General features: G+C 40.2%; 1 protein-coding gene across 8 annotated transcripts in view; it reads right to left on the bottom strand.

The window, feature by feature from the left end:
* Positions 1-13,848, bottom strand: part of ZNF131 (zinc finger protein 131) — a 28,926-nt gene extending 15,078 nt beyond the window's left edge. For 2 of the 8 annotated variants that reach the window (XM_026506902.4, XM_048224395.2), the window contains exons 1-3: positions 13,617-13,838; positions 12,552-12,690; positions 5,571-5,715 (exon numbers count right to left, since the gene is read on the bottom strand). In XM_026506902.4, coding sequence (XP_026362687.1) covers positions 5,571-5,715; positions 12,552-12,675 — 269 coding nt within the window. In that variant the 5' untranslated portion in view covers positions 12,676-12,690; positions 13,617-13,838. Of the gene's footprint in view, positions 1-5,570; positions 5,716-11,373; positions 11,476-12,551; positions 12,691-12,907; positions 13,108-13,167; positions 13,259-13,616 lie in introns of those variants that run through there. The other 6 variants (XM_026506898.4, XM_026506901.4, XM_026506900.4 and 3 more) reach the window with 6 other exon arrangements.
* Between the last annotated feature and the right edge of the window lie 9,688 nt (positions 13,849-23,536).

Below are 23,536 nucleotides of genomic sequence, written 5' to 3'. Positions count from 1 at the left end.
AATCTGTGTCGTATGTTTAGGTGTCTGGATCATTTGCAATCTGATAATTCTGTGCCTAAAGCTACTCAATAACTGGCTGACAGGCAAGGTACTGATGAACCCTGCAAGCTCCCTACCATCCACACATATAGATAATGTAGAGCACTGCAAAAGCCTCCTCGAACACTGACTTAGGAAGATTTCTGACTCTACTTCCCTCATCTCCTCTTTGTCCAAAAATCTGAGTAAGGCAGTTTGGTCATCGAATTCTGCTGTCCCCAAAAAGGGACCATCTCTTCTCAGCTGCTTCCTGGATAATGATCAAGACAAAACCTAATTGGAAATTTTGAATTCTGCCCTAACTATTCTTAGACACAGTCTTTTTCCCCCTGCAATGGCAACCCTGGCACAGCCTGGTTGGTGTCTCTTCCAGGTGACAGCCCAGTCAAAAGTGGGCTTAGCAGATTCAAACTTAATTCCAATTCAGTCATCTGGATTCTCTTGTTGAACTGACATCATCTTAGATCCTAAAAATAATGACCACTTGGTTGAATATACTGCTTGCCAGGTACACTTAAGAGCAGCCCTTGTGGGGCGCCTGGGTGGCTCAGTCAATTGAGTGTCTGACTCTTGGTTTTGGCTTAGGTCATGATCTCAGGGTCCTGAGATCCAGCGTGGAGTCTGCTTGTCCCTCTGCACTTCCCCCAGCTCATGCTCACTCGCTCTCAAATAAAATCTTAAAAAAAAAAAAAAAGAGTGGCCCTTGTGAGTCAAAGTGGGAGATACAATGGGTCTCTAAGTTTTATGAAAATGCCTTTGTGTCCCTCACTATTCTGGATGAAAGGTCTGGGTAAGAGGAGGGAATGACTAGAAAAGAGGTGAAGTTGTAGCTACTAGAATGGGACACAATGATTCTACGGAGGCGAAGGGAGAGCAACAACCCTGACACCTGAGAAGAGAAAATCTTAGACTCCAGGAGGTATGGGGGAGGAAGGGATTAATGGTCTTTGTCCTTTAGAACTGCCACTATAGCCTTCCTCGGTAGGAAAATGCTCTGATGCAGCTCTCCCCAACTGTTACAAGCAACTTTAAATCAACTGCTGGATCTGTCCTCCCTTGTCCAATGACTGACCATGATTTGATGATCATTTCCCTTAACTATACCAAGAAGTTTTTTGGAAACAGCAGGGGATGGCCAAGCTCCTACATGTTCCATATTTGCCCCACTACCGTTCCCAAAGCTGAGGTCAGTTCATGAGGTGGATAATTACCACTTAACTGGCATTCAAGTGTGCATGACAAACTGACCGCCCTCAGACAACCCCTCCGAAAAACAAGGACTAGATTCAGTCAGGGAAAGGGGGAAGCCACATTTGAGGCTTGTGCCCCTGAATGATGAACAACACTCTTTCCAACCCACCTATATGCCCTTGGGACCGTACTTCTTGTACAAGATCCAGGTACTAACTTCCCTCCCCAAAAGTATGATGACTTGCATTTCAGGGGTGGGTAGAAGAGATCATCTAGTTTTTAAGGAAACACCACTAATAGATCAGTTTAGTTCCCAGGTGACTGATCTTTCCAAAGCAAGGCAAATTTTGGGTACTTGGGGGAGTTTCCTAGAAGAATAACTGACTTGTTATTTATGTGTGCGCCATGGGTAGTTTTCCCTACAATGGGCGTCATCCAAATTAAAAAGGTGATACAAAATTTGTGCCTGACTTAAGCCTATGTGATCAATGACACCACTTGGGCCCTGGAAGTCATTCATGTTAGCCTCAAATCACCGTTTAGGGTTATTATGGATGATAGACTTGCCCTAGGCTTCCTCCCAGTGGGCCAATGCAGAGACTGTGCAAGTGCTAAAAGATCTTGCTATACTTGGATTAATGCTTAGAGCTAAATAAAAAAAATCAACACAGAGACTAAACATAAAAGCTACCTGGCTTTCTAGGGATTTATTCAGTTAGTTGAGTCCAGGACCTTCGGGGAGCGTATGGTTAAGCTCAGCACTGCAGGATGGCCACATCCTGCTGCTTCAAGTTCTGTTGATAGTTGCCTTAATTAAATCTGGTGTGGGGAAAAAACAAAACAAAACCTGAACGGATTAGGACCCAGTCCCTATTGATCAGATTTATCAGAGTGGTCACAGAGTAGTATACTCAGGGAAAAATTTACCAGAAGCTAAAATAACACAGAAACAAGGATACTGTCGGAAGATAACTCTCCATGGATCCCTCATGTTTCTGTAGGTCCTATAAACAAAGACACTGACAGCCTTTTGTTCTGGATCTTTTCAAGGTTGTTTGTATAGCAAACAGCCTTAGAAGAGAATGCTTGTCTTCTCGAGTGGAGGATAGGTTCATTTATTGCCCAGTATAATAAAGATAATGGCCCCTATGGGCTGGTTTGCTTGCAGCTCATTATAAAAAAAACTTGGGTTTCCTAAAGCCAGGTGTTCCTCAAATGTCATGCAAACCACTGGGAGTACAGCACACACCTAGGCCACTGTTGTCACCCCTATGGGATTTGGGTGGGGACCAAGGCGGGCAAGAAAAATTGATATGAGCACGGAGCTCAAGCTGCTCCTTATGCTGTCAGAGAAATGAAGTCCTTTCTCTCCGACTGAGGAATCTCATGTCTTCTGCCAGCATCCAAAAGAACTGGCAGGCCAACTTACAGCTTGCAAACAGGATAAAATCTCAGACCCTTCACAGTTCTTGACAATAACCCAATTTAAAAATGGGCAAAAGATCTGAACAGACACCTTGCCAAAGAAGATAAGCACATGGACAAAAAGCACATGAAATAATGCTCATCATTAGTAAGGGAATTGCAAATTAAAACCATTACATACCTCCTAGCACAGCTAAAATGAAAAGGCCTGATCATACCAAGAATTAGCAAAGCTGTGGAGCAACAGGAACTCTCATACACTGTAGGTTGGAATGTAAAACGGCACAACAATTTGGAAAACAGTTTAGCAGTTTCTTAAAAAAAATTAAACTATACAACCCAGCTATTCCACTCCTAGGTATTTTCTGAGAAATGAAAGAATGGCCACTTTATTTGTAATAGGTGGAAACATTATCAACAGGTGGCACAGCCAGACAATGGACTACTACTTGGTAATAAAAGAGAATAAAATACTAATACCCACAACAACACTGACAAATCTCTAAAACATAATGCTAAGTGAAAGAAGTCAAACACAAAACTACACTGTAGGAGTCCATTTATATGATATTCTAAATAAAATACAACTACAGTGATAAAGATCAAATCAGTGGATAACTGAGGCGAGGCATTAGCGTTGACTAAAGAGTCATGAGAAAACTGAGAATGATGGAAATGTTCCCATGTCTTGATTATGGTGGTGATTACACCACTGTATACAAATGCCAAAATTCAAACTCAATATTAATCCGGTGAATTGTTTTACACATGTAAATTATACCTCAACAGGCTGGAGAGGAAAAATCTATAAGGCAACTGCTGCTTCCTAACAAATATCAAGAACCCTCTCCTACACAGCTTCAAATAAACAATAATGCAACTCCAGCAAAGCAAAATAAGGTCCTCATACTTTCTTTAGTGTCATTCAAAAAGTTGACACTATATTCCAAAAATACTTGCATGCTGCAAATGTGAGAAGAGCACCTAATTCACCTTTTGTATCTGCAAAAGGTTATATAATATCTCAATACAGAGTTGCCTGAACCAGTCAATTTAACCACAACTAAATTAATTTTTATTCCTAAACTGCATTATTATAAACAGCCAATACATAATGCTGCTGTCTATAAAGAACGCTTCAGAGTATACTGCATGCCTAACTGGTTCAAGAAAACAATTCAACATGTTACCGTATTTATACTGAATAGCACTCACTTATGGTTGTTAATTACTGTAAGGATCCCACTCTTATAATAAATCTTCTAAAAGGTTCTAAATAAACAAGCCTGGGAAAACAGCTGTGCCCAGTTGTTCTTACCTTCATCTCCCAATAACTATACACATGAACTCAATTCCCAACCCTCCCAAATGCAACCTAGGGTACTGTCAGAATATGTTCCACTGTTCTGCTGCCAAGGACTTTCCGCACAGTGAGACACTACTCACTACTATAAGCAGCAAGGGGACCACACAGATAGGACATTTTCCAAAAGGTTTTCATCCAGGATTTAACCACAAATCTGATGTTGTCCCATCCATTTTGTATTCCCTTTAGTTCCATTTTGAAAGGTATGACATCATCAGATATATATCCTCAACACGCCTCAATTTTATTACCCATGTCTCAGCTCTCTCTAACGGAGAGTACTGATTTGGTTTGAATCGGCATGCACCCAGCCATCCATTCACAAATGTGTACCACACACCTACTGTGTGCCAGGCACTAGGCATTAGAGAATACATACACACCACTCTTGGTTTAATCTTGAATTCCATCATCAAACTAATTAAAAGCTCATTAGGAGAAACGGTACTTATGGATGATTACTGTTCAATTATTTCTTAGAATTATTCTAAATTATATCTTTTGACTGAACCACACCAGTGAGTTGGACTGAATCATTCTGTCCCATTTGCAATTGATTTTACCAAAATGCACTTTAGTGTTATGCGAATGACCTCTACTAAGGTTATGATAAGAAAGAGAGCCAGAACATAATTATAAGACCAGTTCATTTACAGTACTATATGCCAGACACCATGCTAAGCACTTTAGATGTATTAATTCATTTAACCCTCACAAATAATCCTATGTAGAAAGTACCATTATCCCCATTTGACGGATGAGGACGCCAAGCTACTGACAGATCGAGTAACTTCATAATGGCCACACAGTGGTAGAGCTAGGATTATTACCCAGGCAGCCAGACTTCAGAGTTCTTGTTCTGTCACCATATTACGGTGCCACTATTCATTACGTAAGGTGTTGGAAGTCTTTATTCATTACATCGTTGAATGTTTTCTTAATACTTTCTATGAGAAATTTTGTGTCTTAATACCAGGAATGGCTCCTAAGCAACTGATTTGTTCTCATACTCATGAATAATCTAACTTAGAATTTTTTCTTTCCTTTTTCTTTGCACTAGGTGCTTCAGAGTTCAGAGCTAGATTTAGCCCATCTAGCAAGTAAACAGACTTAAACAGCAGCATACTGACTACCGTATTTCTAACTTCACTGATTATCGCCCCCATCTGGTCTATTAATCTTCATCCATTTCCCCACTTATTTTTAAACAGTACTAGGTTTACTTTGGTAAGCCAAACCTTTTTAGAGTAAGGCTTGGTGCAATTAACAACTCAAATCCAACAAAACAGTTTATAGGGACCTAGACAACTCCTCCTTATTTTACTAAATACAAAACATGCTACTTTAGTTAACCTTAGCAGTTTTTACATAAGGACAAGAAATCAAGTGCGAGAGAAAGAGCAATCAATATCCAGAATTTTATAGATCCTTAAATATTCTTAATTTTAAAATGTCAGTGCTTTATAGCATAACACATATAATAAATTCTTGATTAACAGGGTGTACATGACTGAATATACTATCTGTGTGTTGCTAAGAAAGTAATTACCTGACTTCAAGGGCTTTGATAGCTTCTAGCATTTGTAGAAACTCTGCTGCTTTCCATACATCATTGGCTTCTTCTTCTCCTTGTATCATTAATTTTGCCGTATACGTGAACTCAATTAAATGACGAAAGGCCATTTTACTAACACCTGCAAAAAAAAGATGCGCATTAGCATGTACGCACGTTGATTCAAATCTTCTAACATTAGTAAAGAAAAAAAGCTCAGTGTTTGAAACCTGATTAGTATCTGAATTTTGGAAAATTATTTCCTGATGGAATTCTCATTAACGGTACAGTAAGACTATACCAAGTTCCAGCAGTACCTACTAAACTACTTTAAGATCTTTCCCAAGATTTCTAAGGCTCTTATGACAGCAAAACCTACCATTCAAATGAATGCGCTATTACAGGTTAGACATGCTACTTTCCTGTCAGGGATCTCTGCATCAACTCAGCTCCAAATCTTCAAGGGCTTTCCAGAGCTGAGCAAATAAAGTTCCATACCACTCTGCCTTTATTTCAAGGTACTTCACTATTTTCTCTTCCAAATTTCAACTCTATAAGTCCCATACTATATACTGATCTTCAAACCCTTCACTTCTAAAGCTTCCTTGTCTTCATTAACATTTACCCTCCCTTCCTGAATGCTTAATCACTTTATCTCTGTACAAATCCTACCACCCTTGAAGGCCCAATCCTAATGCCACATACATAATGAAACTTTCTTTAATGCCCCCCCCCCAACTCTGTACTTGTTCTGACAATTATAACTCATGGCCATCTCTTGACTCTAAGCTACTTGAGGGAAATAATTTTTGTCTCTGTACACTCACCTCACAGTATCTAACACAATGCTCCCTAAAATGCAGACACACAAAGTAGGAATGAATAAGGGCTAAAGTCACTTTTAAAATTTAGCTTCCACAATTCCAACTTTTCTTTACAAGTTTTATGTTTAAATTTTGGCCCAAAAAGATACTCTATTTCTTTGTGCTCTTCAATGCTATATATTATTTCAATCTGCTAATGCAAGGCTACAAAAATCTACTGAGACAAAAAGAAAACCACTTTATTTATTTTTAAAAGATTTTCAAGTAATCTCTACACCCAACTTGGTGTTTCAACCTACAACCCTGGCATCAAGAGTCACGTGCTCCACCGACTGAGCCAGAAAGGCACCCCAGAAGAAAACTACTTTTAACATAGAATTTTTAACTAAGAATGTCCAAGTCCAAACTGCACACAACATACATAACTGCCAATACAAAAATGCTTTTATGTTCTTCCTACATGCACTTTATACACCTGAATAAGCAAACCAAAAATAACTGGATTCTTTGAAGATTACTTTTGAGTCTCCTAAATCTTTTTTCTCCCAGTTATCTTTTGACCATGTTATTCTTTATTAGAGTAACTAAACATTTTTTTGAGTTCTGACCAAATATTTAAAAGTGCAACAAAAGTCCTTTCTAAAAACATGTGTAAATTTTTCTTGAAGTGGAATGAGATTTTGATTTTTAATCAAACACACACATATAATACTACAAATATCAGGCACAACTCCAAACACCTCACAAATATTAACTCAATCCTCGTAACAATCCCATGGAGCACTTTATTGTAACCTCCATTTTATAGACAAGAAAACTGAGGCACAGAAAAATTAATAACTGTGACTTTGGCAAGTTACTTAAATGATGAAACTAGAATCAACCCCACATGGCCCAACTCCTAAGTCCAAGATAAAGATTTTTACATGAGATGATGGCAGAAAACATTTCATCTTGGAAGAGTTTGAATACTTATGACTTCATTCACTGCAGGCCCACAATCTCTTATTCGTAATTCCAAAGTCCCCCAAATCTCTTAAGACTGGAAGTTTTCCCATAAATTTGGCAGCAAAATTTGATATGAGCAGACATGAGGCCATTTATAGTCTTTATCCCACTTAGAGTAAATATTAATATGCTACTCTTTCAAAATATTATTTGGTTACAGGATGTCACCCTAGACCCCACTGGGAGTATAATGTAATACACAGACTGCATTATCTTTGGAAAATTTGTGATTTCAAGAAATATCTGGCCTCCAAGGATTTGAATAAGGAATTGTAGACTTAGTTCCCAATTTTGGTTAATTAGAATCACTGTAGACTTTACAAAAGCCTGGGGTCTCTGATCTCCAGAATCAAAACTGGGATAGGAAACTTTTTTTTTAATAAGCATCTTAGGTGTTTCTTAAGTCGCCAGTCCAGCACTAGTCCTAGGAATAAATCACTGACCTAATGAGCTAACATGAACCAAACTGATAACACCTGCCCAGGTGAGTGACGTGGTGACAGATGATGCACAGTTGCAAAAACACTATTCTTCGTGAGGACTAGTCTGGTAACTTTCAAATCTCAACCCACTTTCTAATTAATCCCTTGCTCCTTTCATAATAGAAGGGTACAGGAGAACACGATTTTTCTGAGTATCTAAAGAAACTGTTAATGTGAACATCTTAACCTGAATCTTCTTTTTTTTCACTTAGGAAGAAGCAAAAGAGGGCAGCATTCCAGAAATATAAACTGAGGTCATGATTCATATTTTACAAATGGGGGTTCCAATTCTAGCTAAGATGAAGAAAGCACATTCTACCACTCCACACTCCATCTTGTCCACTGCTTACAATCACAACTCCTGGGAAGAACACATAAAGCAAATATATAAGGATTCTGAAAGATAAACAGAAGCAAGCAGGCTGGGGAGAGAAATCAAAACTCAAAGAACAGCAGTGAGTCTCCTGGGTTTTTATTTTTCCTCCCACATATCCTAGCTTAGACGCAAATCCCATTCCTGTGTAGCAGAACAGACAAAAAAGCTGCAGAAGAAACTTTCTGGCTAGAGAACCAGGAAAGGGAATGGAGAGTATGAGTGGGGCGGGTTTTTATTCTGCTCAGCCCTGCTTCAAAGCAAGTTCCAGTTCTGATGCTGGCACACCTGTGGCTGGTGACCACCAAGCAGGCACTGATTCTTAGAGAAAGTTTTTCTGACAAAGAACTAGGAAACAGACTATGATCTAAAGAGCATGGAGAGAAATCTTATTTTTTCTCTCTCACCACTTTGTCTAGGAAATGAATACCACTGTGGGAAGCAAATGACAGCACAGGGAAGCTAAAATCGTAATTTTCTAGCCAGATGATCAGGAAAAGTTGTGCCTAGGAGCTCAAGTGCAGAAGAAGTCAGAAGAGAGAACTACAGAAAGAACCTCTGTGAATGAAGTCCTGCTCTAGCCACCGAGCTACACATGTGTAGAACTGAGATGAGGCAGCACAGCAAAGGGTTTGAGTACCACCCTATGATGCAGACTACCACCCAGGTCGGCACACCAGGGACCTGAACACCACAACAAAAGTTTTGAAAGCTAAACTGGAATTGCATCCATAGTCATATAAGGCAGTATGAACCTAAAGCAGGTGACTGCTTACTAGAAATAAAACAAACCAAAATCAAAACAAAACAAAAAGCATTCTCCAGAGGATTTTGACAGCACAGAGTGTCATAATATTCAAAGTGCCCACGACAGAATACAAAATTACTTGACGTATCTTACAGATTAAAAAAAAAAAAAAAAAAAAAAAAAGGAAGCCAACATGTCCAAGCTTATACAACTGACAACAGTAAAGAAAACTCAGGTTTTTGAATAGGGCTTTCTCTATAGCCAGGTGACCTAGACAAATTGTACAGTAATCCCAAAGTTAATGGTTTAAAACTGAGACAAACTGATTTTTTAAACCTGAATCTGGCAAGTAACAAAAACAGAAACGTTCTTACATTTTCTCATTTGTCTATATTAAATACTGAAGGCTTATATGTGGTATACTATAATGAAGATAGTAGGTCAGAGGTACTAAAAGGCACAAGGAACAATCTCAAGGTGATTAGTCCCTAGAAGAGAAGATCCTACTTCTCCAGGTATACTCGTTGCTTCAAAAGCGATGCACATTCTAGCTTGGGCCACTTATTTTTTGACTGTTTAAGATTCTGCTTAAAAGGCACAAGTCAACTCTTTGAAATCTTTCCTCTCCGAGGTAGACTAAACTACTCATTCTCTCTCCTCAGCTACACCATTCCACACTAAAAGTCTCTGTAACACTTTTTGCACTCCTTTCTATATCTGTTGCTTATCTGTGATTAAATTTGCAAATTCTTTAAGGGCTGTCTTATTCATCAATTCTTCATTTCCTGGGTCTAATACAGTGCAGCACATACAACAGGTATTCAATCTGACAAATAGCCCCAATTTATGAAGCTCTGACAATGCACCAAACACTATGCTCAGCACTCTGCATATGTTATTTCAATTAAGCATTACAAGCCTATAAAGCAATGAGGACTCTTCAGATGAGGCGGCAAATATGCAACTGAAAGTAACCTGCCTGGCGTCACACAGTACCTCAGGTAAATGAACGGTTGACATCTTGCCCTGTAATAGAAAGGAATACCATAGAGGCAGCTAGATTCTCACTTTAGTAAGCTTCGCGGATTTCCATTATGCCTGTGGCTCTGTCCATCACAGATAATGAAAAGATTATCTATGGATGTATCAGCCAGAATGCTAGATAAACTGGAATGTACCAAAAAAAGGAACATGCTTAACTTTTTCATTTTCTTCACTCCCCAGGGCACCAAATTTCCCCAAGGGAATACCGTTTCTAGGCAACTGATTCATAACAAAGAACATATACACCGTGAAAAAGATACAAAACCAAAACTCAAGAACACTGAAAGATCTAAAATTCTGTATTTACATAGACAAGCTTATTTATTTCCTATAGTTTTGGATGACAGGGAGGCGTAGGTAATGTAGCAGTATAAGACAAAAGCACAGTAATTAAGAGCATAAAGTGCATCCCTTGCTAGCTGGACAACACTGAGCAAGTAACCATTTACAGCCTGTTCCCTGATGTGTAAATTGGAAGTAATACCACTTATTTCAAAGGATTGCTGTAAATCTCAGAAAAGGCACATAAACCGCATAGCACTATAGCTGGCACTTGGGAAGCTATTATTATAAAAGTCAAGCAAGTACAAAAATCATTTTCTTTTCTTTTTTTAAGATTTTATTTATTTATTCATTCGACAGAGATAGAAACAGCCAGCGAGAGAGGGAACACAAGCAGGGGGAGTGGGAGAGGAAGAAGCAGGCTCATAGCGGAAGAGCCTGATGTGGGGCTCGATCCCACAACGCCGGGATCACGCCCTGAGCCGAAGGCAGACGCTTAACCGCTGTGCCACCCAGGCGCCCCCAAAAATCATTTTCTACTTTAAGGCAGTATCTACTGAATGATTCCTTCTATCCCAGACTCTCTCCACTAGCACTTCTGAATGCTACTTCAGTTCATCTTTCCTAGTCCTTTCCACATTATGACAGCCCACTTCATTTTGTGCACACGTACCTCGGCTAGTAAACCTTCTAATGTAACCTGCAGCATCCCCACCAGCTTGAAACTTAAGCCCACTGAACAAAGATGGGAATTCACTTTTAATACATGCTTTCAAAAGAGTGACCACTGGTTTTAGAGGTGGAAAAGACTCTTTTAAGAGACCAACATCTACCATCTAATGTAAGAGTTTTTCCTGACAGATCATTTTACCAAGCACTTTACTGAAAGTAAGAATTCTCAAGTGTCAAAAGAACAATTTATCCAGTCGCTTAATAGGAACCACTTATGCCTATTTCCCACAGTATCCTGCTAAATTACCTAACACTTCTTCATCAATTATAATGTTTGCTAAGTATTGTATTTAAAACAAGCATTTACCTTCTATCTCCACCAAAGGTTCCTGAGTAAACTCCTGAAAGAATTTGTAGAAGAACTTACTGCAAGCAGCCAAAACAGCCTTGTGGGCCTTAAAATGGTGTCCTAGATTAAAAAAGAAAAAAGAAAAAAAAGAAAAAAAAAGTATCATACATATTCAAAAATCAAAAGTAAAACCAAAAAACAAAGTGGAAAATTATATAAAGTAGACCTTTCTCCATAATATAAGACTATATACGTTACTGAACTAAAGTCAGAATGTTCTTAGCAGCTATCTTGATAAATTTCAATCTTAATTAGACACGAAGCCAGATCTTTACCTCAAAGACCTTATTAAGTCAGTTTAATAAAAGCCAGTTTACAAAACTAAAAGAGGTACGGAGCTTCTTACCTCTTATAGAGTCAAATGTATACCCTATTCATTTAAAACTCCTAAATATAAACACAACCCAAAATGTTATATATCTCATTTGGAAAGAGAGAAGAAAAAGCCATAGAATAAGCATAAAGCTGGATGTATCTGCTATGGAAAACATGTTAATATGCCTTGTATTTGGAAGCAGCAGACCTACAATACAACAGATCTATAAAAAAGAACAGCCTGCCTTGCGATGCCTATTTTCACTAAATAGAAAAGATACCCAAAGCTGCGTTTGCCTCCATTATAATGACAACTCCTAATACCGGTGAAGACCCCAATGACAACTCCTAATACCAGTGAAGACCCCATTTGATTTGGAGGCTTCCCAAAGAGGGTACCAGTGTTGTAAAGGAATCTCTCACATTCTCCCTCCAAGACCATCTGGGAAACTAGAAACAATCAACACTTCCCAAATGATTGCTGTGAAAGGCTCCTCAAAGCAGCTTATGAATAGAAGGCTATTAACCAAACATTTAGAAATATCCTATCTCCAACGCCATCATCTTGCACACAAGTGTGCAATGAGAAAACTTAAAAAGGCTGCAAAAAGTTAAGATGCGATGATTACGTTGAAAGCGCGACTAGCCAACTAGCCTTCTGCAACATGGTCTACGCGAGTGGACACTGACAAGTCCCCCCCAGGTCCCAGCGCACACTCAATAGGCACAGGCCATAGACGGTGGGTAAAAAAGGCGAGTGGGGGAAGGGGAGATAAGAACGGAAGGCACAAATTCGCTGCTCAGCCCACCACCCTACCCACCGTCGACAATCAGGGTGATGTCAGTAAACCGATCCTGCTCTCGCTGTTCATTCAATCGGTCCAGGATCATTTTATGATGTTCCGGGAACTCCTGAAGGCATTCCATCGTCTCTTCGGCCTCCATGGCCGTCGGGTTGCTCTACAAAAGAGGAGCATGATAATGTAAACCCATGAGCTCGGGCTGAGGCACAAAACCCCTAAAGCGTAAAACAACAAACAACAAAACCCCAGCTACGTGAAAAGAAGGGGGGAGGGTGAGGCAGGAGGAAAGGAAGGCGAGGGAAGAAAGAAAGGCGAGCCGGGTGGCCGCCGCGCGTTGGGGGCCGGAGCCGCGGCCGCGGGACTCCGAGCCTGACCTAATTGGAGTCGGGAGACGCGAGCTGAAGCGGGGTGGGCAGAGCGCCGGAGGCTCCGGGCGCCGGGGCGCGCAAGTCCGGCAGAGGAAGGGACCCGACAGCCGTGGCGGCCCCCTAACGGCCCGCCAAGCCCTTCTGCCCGGCCCTGGCTCCCGCCGCCCCGGGACCCGGTGCGGCCCGCGGCCCACAACGACTCCCGGGTCGCCTCTCCCTCCCCCGCCCCCCCTCTTCTCCCCCGCCCCGACCGGGCCGGCACTCACTCAGGGAAGGAGGAGCGGCCCGGGCCTGCGCGTCACTTACGTCGACGTGCTGCGTCAGCGCGCTGGGCTTCGGCTGACGCGGACGCCGACCAAGCGTCGACCACTGAGGAAACGGGCCACACCCCCACCCGCCCCCGCTAGTGGCGGACGGAGTCAAGCTAGGGGTTTGACGCTGGGCGAGGGCGAGGCCGTGGCCGCTAACGCTCGGGGGAGGAAGTCCGGCCAAAGGGGGGGGAGGGGGCTGGGCCGGCTCAGAGCCAGGCTGTAATCGGGGCGGGGATCTAAATCACCGCCTTTCCACCAGCACCCCCACCGCGGTGCTCCAGGTGTGAGCGCTTCCGACCCGGACCTCGGAATAAGCTCGCAACTCTTTCCCCGTGCTCTTTTATTACCCGACTCCTCCAGCCCCGCCCCCTTTCCTCAATAAGCTTTGGGTCGGCCAGCCTTACCTAGCTCGTGATCCTCCCTTTCTCCTCTCCGGCCCTCAGTGCTTCTCCTTCCTCGCTCTCCCCTCTCGGGGCGAAACTCAGCCCACACTGTACGCTACCCGTGAACAGCGCCGCGCCCTCCATTTCCTCTCGAGTGCCCGGACGCTGCCTCCGCTGGGTCTGGCAGGCGCACGTGCGCTCGCTCCGAGACCCGGGCGGCCGCGGCGCGGGCGGCGGCCACGGGCGCGAGCACGTTCTGGCCGCCTGGGACCTGCCTCCCGGGTGCCCGCCCTCTCCACGCTCGGCGGGCAGCACGTGTTCGCTGGGCTCGGGACCTGGATCTACCCCGATTATTTACACCTGATGCTTTTACTACAGCTCTCTCCACTCTCAACCCCCGCGCTTAAAGAGGCCAGTGACTTACAATCAGCCTCACTTGGCTGGGTCATTCACTCGTGCATCTTTAAAAAAAAATGCTTTTGGAGGATAACAGGTCGAGATTTACTTTTTTCTCTCAAGAAAATAGAGTGGGGAGTTAGGGGAAGACTCAAATAGCTGGCTATATGCAGGAGTGAGTGTAATCATTATTTCAACAGCCATTTATGGAGAGCCAACGCTGTGCTAGGCACTGTTTAATACATTGGGAAATCAAGTGGTGAACAAGGGGTATGTGGTTTCGGCCTTATCTTAGTCTGATGGAGTAGATAGATATTTTGTACAGTTAATTGCCTGGGTGCAGAGTTCTGAGTGTTATGAGATGTGAAGAACAAGGTAATGGGGGGGGGGGCGGTCAAGGAAAGCTAGTGACCTGTAAGAATATGAAGTCTGAGTGTTCTTAACCAAGTGTACAGCTCATTCAGAGGCAACAGGATTATAGCATTTTGAGAAATAAAAGGATGTTGATGGGATAGACCCGCAGGGGCCCTGTAAACAGTGTTAAAGGTGATAGATTTTCTTATCATGGAAAGGGAAACCTTGAAAGTTGAGCAGGATAGTGACATTTTAAGGTTTCCTTTTTAGGGCGCCTGGGTGGCTCAGTCCGTTGGGCACCTGCCTTCGGCTCCGGTGGTGAACCTGGGGGTCCCAGAATTGAGCCCGGCTTTGGGCTCCCTGATCAGTGGAGAGTCTGCTTCTCCCTCGCTCTCTGCTCCTCCCCCAGCTCCTGCTCTCTCTCTCTTGCTCACTCTCCCTCTCAAATAAAATCTTTAAAAATTTTTTTTTTTTACTTTTTAAAAGAGAGACTTTTAGCCCCAGTATGGACAATAGACTAAATGGGAGAGGATGCAAGGAGTAGAGACCAGTGGAAGGCTATTAGTAATCTAGATGAAATCATGGTGGCTAATGAGATTAGAGAATTGGATGGAATCCAGAAATAGGATCAACATTAGCTGGAAAGCATGTCATGGGTACCAAATAAATCTATATATTCATGGTGAGAGAAAAAAACACTCAAGAATGGCTCCTAGATTTCTAGCTTGAGTGGATGGATTGTTGGAACAATTTTACCAAAATGGAGAATATAACTGGAGAAAATGGGGAGAAAGGATGGGGAGGGAAGAGATCATTTTAAAGAGACAACTAAGTACAGATGATGTCAACAAGGCATTTTATATACGGACCTGTCTAGAATTTAAGGGAGAGAGCTAGTTTTAGGGATTTGGAAATTTTTAGCATAAAGTGGGTATTGAAGCCATGGAAACAGATGAGATTTTTGTTTCATCCATCCTAATGCAAAATTAATTAAGACTTTAATTCCAATATAGTTAACATACAGTGTTATATTAGTTTCAGGTGTACAATATAGTGATTAAATAATTCCATACATCACCCAGTGCTCATCATGACAAGTACACTCCTTAATCCCCATCTTCTATTTCCCCCATCCCCCACCCACCTTCATTAGTTTGTTTTCTATAGAGTTAAGAATCTGTTTCTTGTTTTGTCTCTTTTTTCCTTTGCTCATTAAATTCCACGTATGAGTGAAATCATATGGTATTTGTCTTTCTCTGACAGACTTATTTCACTTAGCATTATACTCTCTAGCTCTACGCATGTCCTTGCAAATGACAAGATTTCATTTTTTTAATGGCTGAATAATATTCCACTGAATATACATATACCACTTCTTTATCCATTTATCTATTGATGGTCACTTGGGTTACTTCCATAATTTGGCTATTGTAAATTATGCTGCTATAAACATAGGGGTGCATTTATCCCTTTGAATTAGTGTTTTTGTATTCTTTGGGTTAATACCCAATGGTGTGATTCCTGGATTTTCGGGTAGTTCTATTTCTAACTTCTTGAGGAACCTCTGTATTGTTTTGCAGAGTGCCTGCACCAGTTTGCATTTCTACCAACAGCGCAAGAGGGTTCCTTTTTCTCCACACCCTTTCCAACACCTGTTGTTTCTTGTGTTTTTGATTTTAGCTATTCTGACAGATGTGAGGTGATATCTCATTGTGGTTTTAATTTGCACTTCCCTGATAATGGGTGGTACTGAACATCTTTTCATATGTCTGTTGGCCATCTATGTGGAGAAATGTCTGTTCATGTCTTCTGCACATTTTTCAGCTGGAATGTTTGGATTTTTTAGTGTTGGGTTGTGTAAGTTCCTTCTGTGGATACTAACTCTATTGAGTATGTTATTTGAGAATATCTTCTTCCATTTGGTAAATTGCCTTTTAGTTTTAATTGTTTCCTTCGCTGTGCAGAAGGTTTTTATTCTGTTGTAGTCCCAATGGTTTATTTTTGCTTTTACTTCCCTTGCCTCAGGAGACGTATCTAGAAAAATGTTGCTATGGCCAATGTCAGAGACAGTATTGCCTGTGCTCTCTTCTAGGATTTTTATGGTTTCAGGTCTCACAGTCAGGTCTTTCATCCATTTTGAGTTTATTTTCATGTATGGTGTGAGAAAGCAGTCCAGTTTTATTCTTTTACATGTTTCTGACCAGTTTTCCCAACACCATTTGTTGAAAAGACTGTCTTTTTCCTATTGGATATTCTTCCCTGCTTTGTTGAAGATTAATTGACCATACAATTGGGTTTTCTGTTCTGTTCCATTGAACTGTATGTCTGTTTTTGTGCCAGTACCATACTGTTTTGATTATTACAGCTTTATAATATAACTTGAAGTCTGGAATCGTGATGCCTCCAACTTTCCTTTTCAAAATTCCTTGGCCATCAGGCTCTTTTGTGGTTCCACATAAATTTGAGGATCATTTGTTCCAGTTCTGTGAAAAATGCTGTTGGTATTTTAATAGGGATTGCATTAAATCTGTAGATTGTTTTGGGTAGTATAGACATTTTAACAATATTTGTTCTTCCAATACTTGAGCATGGTATGTCTTTCCATTTCTTTGTGTTGTCTTCAATTTCTTTCATCAGTATTTTATAGTTTTCAGGATACAGGTTGTTTACCTCTTTAGTAGGTTTATTCCAATGTATCTTATTATTTTTGGTACAATTGTAAATGGGATTGTTTTGTTAATCTCTCTGCTGCTTCATTATTAATGTATAGAAATGCAACAGATTTCTGTCATTGATTTTTGTATCCTGCAACTTTACTGAATTCATTTATCAGTTCTAGTATTTTTTTGGTGGAGTCTTTTGGGTTTTCTATATAGAGTATCATGTCATCTACAAATAGTAACAGTTTTACTTCTTCCTTACTGATTTGGATGCCTTTCTTTCTTTTTGTTGTCTGATTGCTCTGGCTAGGAACTTCCAGTACTATGCTGAATAAAAGTGGTGAAAGTGGACATCCTTGTCTTGTCCCTGACCTTAGGGGAAAAGCTCTCAGTTCGAGAGCTCTCAGTTGAGTATGATGTTTGCTGTGGGTTTTTCATAGATGGCCTTTATTGAGGTATATTCTCCCTCTAAACCTACCTTGTTGAAGGCAATTACCATGAATGGGTATTGTTTTTTGCTGAATGCTTCTGTATCTATTAAAATGATCATATGGTTTTTATCCTTTTTCTATTGATGTGATGTGCTATGTCGATTAGTTTGCAAATATTAAACCACTCTTGCAACCTGGGAATAAATCCCACTTGATGATGGTAAATGATTTTTTTAAAATATATTGTTGGATTCAGTTTGCTATTATTTTGGTGAGGATTTTTGCATCTATGTTCATCAGAGAAATTAGCCTGTAGTTCTCTTTTTTTGTGGTATCTTTATCTGGTTTTGGTTATCAAGATGATACTGGCCTCATGAAATGAAGTTTTCATTCTATTTTTTGGAACAGTTTGAGAATAGGTATTAACTCTTTTTTAAATGTTTGGTGGAGGGGTGCCTGAGTGGCTCAGATGGTTAAGCATCTGCCTTCAGGTCAGGTCATGATCTCAGGGTTCTGGGAACGAGCCCCATGTCAGGATCTCTGCTCAGCAGGGAGCCTGCTTCTCCCTCTGCCTGCCTCTCTCTCTCTGTCAAGTAAATAAATAAAATCTTAAAGAAAAAAAAATGTTTGGAGGAATTCACCTGTGAAGCCATCTGGTCCTGGACTTTTGTTTGTTGGGAGTTTTTGATTACTAATCCAATCTCCTTGCTAGTAATCAGTATGTTCAAATTTTCTATTTCTTCCTGCTTCACTTTTGGTAGGTTATATGTTTCTAGGAATTTATCCATTTCTCCTAGGTTGTCCAGTTTGTTGGTATATAGGTTTTCATAACATTCTCTTACATTTGTTTGTATTTCTGTGGTGTTGGTTGTTATTTCTCCTCTTTTATTTGTGATTTTGTTTATTTGAGTCCTCCCCCCACCATGAGTCTGGCTAGAGGTTTATCAGTTTTGCTGATGTTTTCAAAGAACCAGCTCCTGGTTTCATTGATCTGTTTTTTTAGTTTCTGTATCATTTTTTCTGTTCTAATCTTTATTATTTCCTTCCTTTTGCTGGTTTTGGGTTTTGTTTGTTGTTCTTTATCTAGCTCCTTTAGGTGTAAGGTTAGGTTGTTTGAGATTTTTCTTGCTTCTTGAAGTAGGCCTGTATTGCTATATACATCCCTCTTAGAACTGCTTTTGCTGCATCCCAGAGGTTTGGAACTGTTGTGTTTTCATTTTCATTTGTTTCCATGTCCTTTTTTATTTGTTCTTTTATTTCCTGCTTGACCCATGCATTGTTTAGTGGCATGTTATTTAACCTCCATATATTCGTGGTCCTTCCAGATTTTTTCTTATGGTCGATCCCTAGTGTCATAGTGTTGTGATCAGAAAAAAATGCATGGTATGACTTTGATCTTTTTCAATTTGTTGAGACTTGTTTTGTGCCCTAATATGTGATCTATTCTGGAGAATGTTCCATGTGCACTTGAACAGAATGTGTATTCTGCTGTTTTAGGATCAAATGTTCTGAATATATCCATTAAATCCATTTGGTCCAGTGTATCATTCAAAGCCACTGTTTCCTTGTTGGTTTTCTGTTTGGATGATCTGTCCATCGATGAAAGTGGGATGTTAAAATCCCCTACTATTATTGTATTACTATCAATTAGTTCCTTTATGTTTGTTATTAACTGTTTATGTTATGTCAGGTGCTCCCATGTTGGGTGAATAAATATTTACAATTGTTATATTTTCTTGTTGGATTGTTTTAAAGTCTTTTTTAAAAGTCTTTTTAAAGTCTTTAAGTCTATTTTATCTGATGGAAATATTGCTACTCTAGCTTTCTTTTGACATCCATTTGCATGATAAATATTTCTCCATCCCCTCACTTTCAATCTACAGGTATCTTTAGGTCTGAAATGAGTCTCTTGTAGGCAGCATACAAGTGGGACTTGTTTTTTTATCCACTTTGTCATCCTGTGTGTTTTGATTGGAATATTTAGTCCATTTACATTCAAAGTAATTATTTGATAGATAAGTATTTATTGCTATTCTGTTACTTGTTTTTGTAGTTTTTCTCTGATCATCCTTTCTTCTCTTTCTTTTTTTTTTTTTTTTGATTTTTTATTATATTATGTTAGTCACCATACAGTACATCCCCGGTTTCCGATGTAAGGCTCGATGATTCATTAGTTGTGTATAACACCCAGTGCACCATGCAATACGTGCCCTCCTTACTACCCATCACCGGTCTATCCCATTCCCCCACCCCCCTCCCCTCTGAAGTCCTCAGTTTGTTTCTCATAGTCCATAGTCTCTCATGTTTCATTCCCCCTTCTGATTACCCCCCCTTTCTTTATCCCTTTCTTCCCCTACCGATCATCCTAGTTCTTATGTTCCATAGATGAGAGAAATCATATGATAGTTGTCTTTCTCTGCTTGACTTATTTCACTTAGCATTATCTCCTCCAGTGCTGTCCATGTTGTAGCAAATGTTGAGAACTCGTTCTTTCTGATAGCTGAGTAATATTCCATTGTATATATGGACCACAACTTCTTAATCCAGTCATCTGTTGAAGGGCATCTCGGCTCCTTCCACGATTTAGCTATTGTGGACATTGCTGCTATGAACATTGGGGTGCATATGGCCCTTCTCTTCACTACGTCTGTATCTTTGGGGTAAATACCCAGTAGTGCAATGGCTGGATCATAGGGTAGCTCAATTTTTAACTTTTTAAGGGACCTCCACACTGTTTTCCAGAGTGGCTGTACCAACTTGCATTCCCACCAACAATGTAGGAGGGATCCCCTTTCTCCACATCCTCTCCAACAATTGTTGTTTCTTGCCTTGTCTATTTTTGCCATTCTAACTGGCATAAGGTGGTATCTCAGTGTGGTTTTGATTTGAATTTCCTTGATGGCTAATGATTTTGAACATTTTTTCATGTGTCTGTTAGCCATTTGTATGTCTTCATTGGAAAAGTGTCTGTTCATATCTTCTGCCCATTTTTTGATTTGTTTGTTTCTCGTGTATTGAGTTTGAGAAGTTCTTTGTAGATCTTGGATACCAGTCCTTTATCTGTAGTGTCATTTGCAAATATATTCTCCCATTCCGTGGGCTGCCTCTTAGTTTTTCTGACTGTTTCCTTGGATGTGCAGAAACTTTTAATCTTGATGAAGTCCCATAAATTCATTTTATCTTTTGTTTCTCTTGCCTTTGGGGATGTGTCATGAAAAAGGTTGCTTTGGCCGATGTCGTAGAGGTTGTTGCCTATGTTCTCCTCTAGAATTTTGATGGATTCCTGTCTCACATCGAGGTCTTTCATCCATTTGGAGTTTATTTTTGTGTATGGTGTGAGATAGTGGTCAAGTTTTATTCTCTTGCATGTAGCTGTCCAATTTTCCCAGCACCATTTATTGAAGAGACTGTCTTTTTCCCACCGGATGTTTTTTCCTGCTTTATCAAATATTAGTTGCCCAAAGAGCCGAGGGTCCATTTCTGGGCTCTCTATTCTGTTCCATTGGTCTATGTGTCTGTTTTTGTGCCAGTACCATGCTGTCTTTGTGATCACAGCTTTGTAGTACAGCTCGAAATCCGGCATTGTGATGCCCCCAGCTTTGTTTTTCCTTTTCAACAGTTCCTTGGAGATTCGGGGCCTTTTCTGTTTCCATACAAATTTAAGGACTGTTTGTTCCAGTTCTTTGAAAAATGTCCTTGGTATTTTGATCGGGATAGCATTGAAAGTGTAGATTGCTCTGGGTAGCATGGACATTTTAACTATGTTAATTCTTCCGATCCATGAGCATGGAATATCTTTCCATCTTTTTATGTCTTCCTCAATGTCTTTTAAGAGTGATTTATAGTTTCTAGAATATAGGTCCTTTACGTCTCTGGTTAAGTTAATTCCAAGGTAACGTATGGTTTTTGGTGCTATTGTAAATGGGATGGATTCCCTAATTTCTCTTTCTTCGGTCTCGTTATTCGTGTATAGAAATGCAACTGATTTCTGAGCATTTATTTTGTATCCTGCCACGTTACTGAATTGCTCTATAACTTCTAATAGTTTGGGAGTGGCTTCTTTTGGGTTTTCCATATAGAGTATCATGTCATCTGCAAAGAGAGACATTTTGACTTCTTCTTTGCCAATTTGAATACCTTTGATCCCTTTTTGTCGTCTGATTGCTGTTGCAAGGACTTCTAGTACTATGTTGAATAATAGTGGCGAGAGTGGGCATCCTTGTCGAGTTCCTGATCTTAAGGGAAAGGCTTCCAGCTTTTCCCCATTGAGAATAATATTTGCAGTAGGCTTTTCATAGATGGCTTTTATGAGATTGAGAAATGTACCTTCTATTCCTACACTCTGAAGGGTTTTAATCAGGAAAGGATGCTGTATTTTGTCAAATGCTTTTTCGGCATCGATTGAGAGGATCATATGGTTCCTGGGTCTTTTCTTGTTGATATGATGTATCACGCTGATTGATTTGCGAATATTGAACCACGCTTGCATCCCATGTATGAATCCCACTTGATCGTGATGGATAATCCTTTTAATGTACTGTTGGATTCTATTAGCAAGTATCTTGTTGAGGATTTTGGCATCCATATTCATTAGGGAAATCGGTCTGTAATTCTCCTTTTTGATGGGGTCTTTGCCTGGTTTGGGGATCAAGGTAATATTGGCCTCATAGAATGAGTTTGGTAGCTTTCCTTCTGTTTCTATTTTTTGAAATAGCTTTAGGAGAATAGGTATTATTTCTTCTTTGAATGTTTGGTAGAATTCCCCAGGAAAACCGTCCGGGCCTGGAGTTTTGTTATTTGGAAGGTTGTTTATCACTGACTCAATTTCTTCATAATTAATTGGCCTGTTTAAGAAATCAATTTCTTCCTTTTTCAATCTTGGTAGTTTATAGGTTTCCAGGAAGGATTCCATCTCTTCCAGATTGCTTAGTTTATTGGCATATAGCTGTTGATAAAAATTTCTAATAATCCTTCCAATTTCAATGGTGTTCGTCGTGACCTCTCCTTTTTCATTCATAATTTTAATAATCTGGGTCCTTTCTCTTTTCTTTTGGATAAGTCTTGCCAGTGGTCTGTCAATTTTATTGATTCTCTCAAAGAACCAGCTTCTAGTCCTGTTGATCTGCTCTACTGTACTTCTGGTTTCTGCTTGATTGATTTCATCTCTCATTTTGGTCAACTGCTTCCTCGTGCATGGATTAGGCCTGTCCCTCTGTTGCTGTTCCAGCTTCTTGAGGTGAGAATATAAAAACTGCATTTTAGATTTTTCTATTCTTTTGAGTGAGGCTTGGATGGCTATGTATTTCCCCCTTAGGACTGCCTTTGCAGTATCCCATAGGTTTTGGACTGTTGTATTTTCATTCTCATTGGTCTCCATAAATTGTTTAATTTGATTTTTGATTTCCTGGTTTATCGAGTCATTCCTGAGCAGGATGGTTCTTAGTCTCCAAGTGTTTGAGTTTCTTCCAAATTTTTCCTTGTGGTTGAGTTCCAATTTCAGAGCGTTGTGGTCTGAGAATATGCAGGGGATAATTTCAATCTTTTGGTATCGGTTGAGACCTGTTTTGTGTCCCAGAACATGGTCTATTCTTGAGAATGTTCCATGGGCATTAGAATAGAATGAGTATTCTTTGGTTCTGGGGTGTAGTGTTCTATATATATCTATGAGGTCCAACTCGTCGAGTATGGCATTCAAAGCCTTTGATTCTTTGCTTAGTTTTTGCCAGGGTGTTCTGTCTATTTCTGATAGTGGAGTGTTGAGGTCCCCTACTATTAATGTATTTTTATTTATATGTCTTTTTATTCTGGTTAAGAGTTGGCTTGTGTATCTTGCTGCTCCCCTGTTGGGGGCATATATATTTATAATTGTCATATCCACTTGTTGAATACTTCCCTTAAGAATAATATAGTGCCCTTCTGCATCTCTAACTATAGTCTGTAGTTTAAAATCCAATTTATCTGATATGAGAATTGCTACCCCAGCTTTCTTTTGAGGTCCATTTGCGTGAAAGATGGTACTCCATCCCCTTACTCTCAGTCTGAATGCATCTTTGGGTTTGAAATGAGTCTCTTGTAGACAGCAAATGGATGGGTCATTTCT

Source organism: Ursus arctos, unplaced genomic scaffold, assembly GCF_023065955.2.
Source record: "Ursus arctos isolate Adak ecotype North America unplaced genomic scaffold, UrsArc2.0 scaffold_15, whole genome shotgun sequence".
Taxonomy (NCBI): domain Eukaryota; kingdom Metazoa; phylum Chordata; class Mammalia; order Carnivora; family Ursidae; genus Ursus; species Ursus arctos.
Note: the sequence above shows the minus strand (reverse complement) of the source record. Positions and strands in the feature narration are given on the sequence as shown.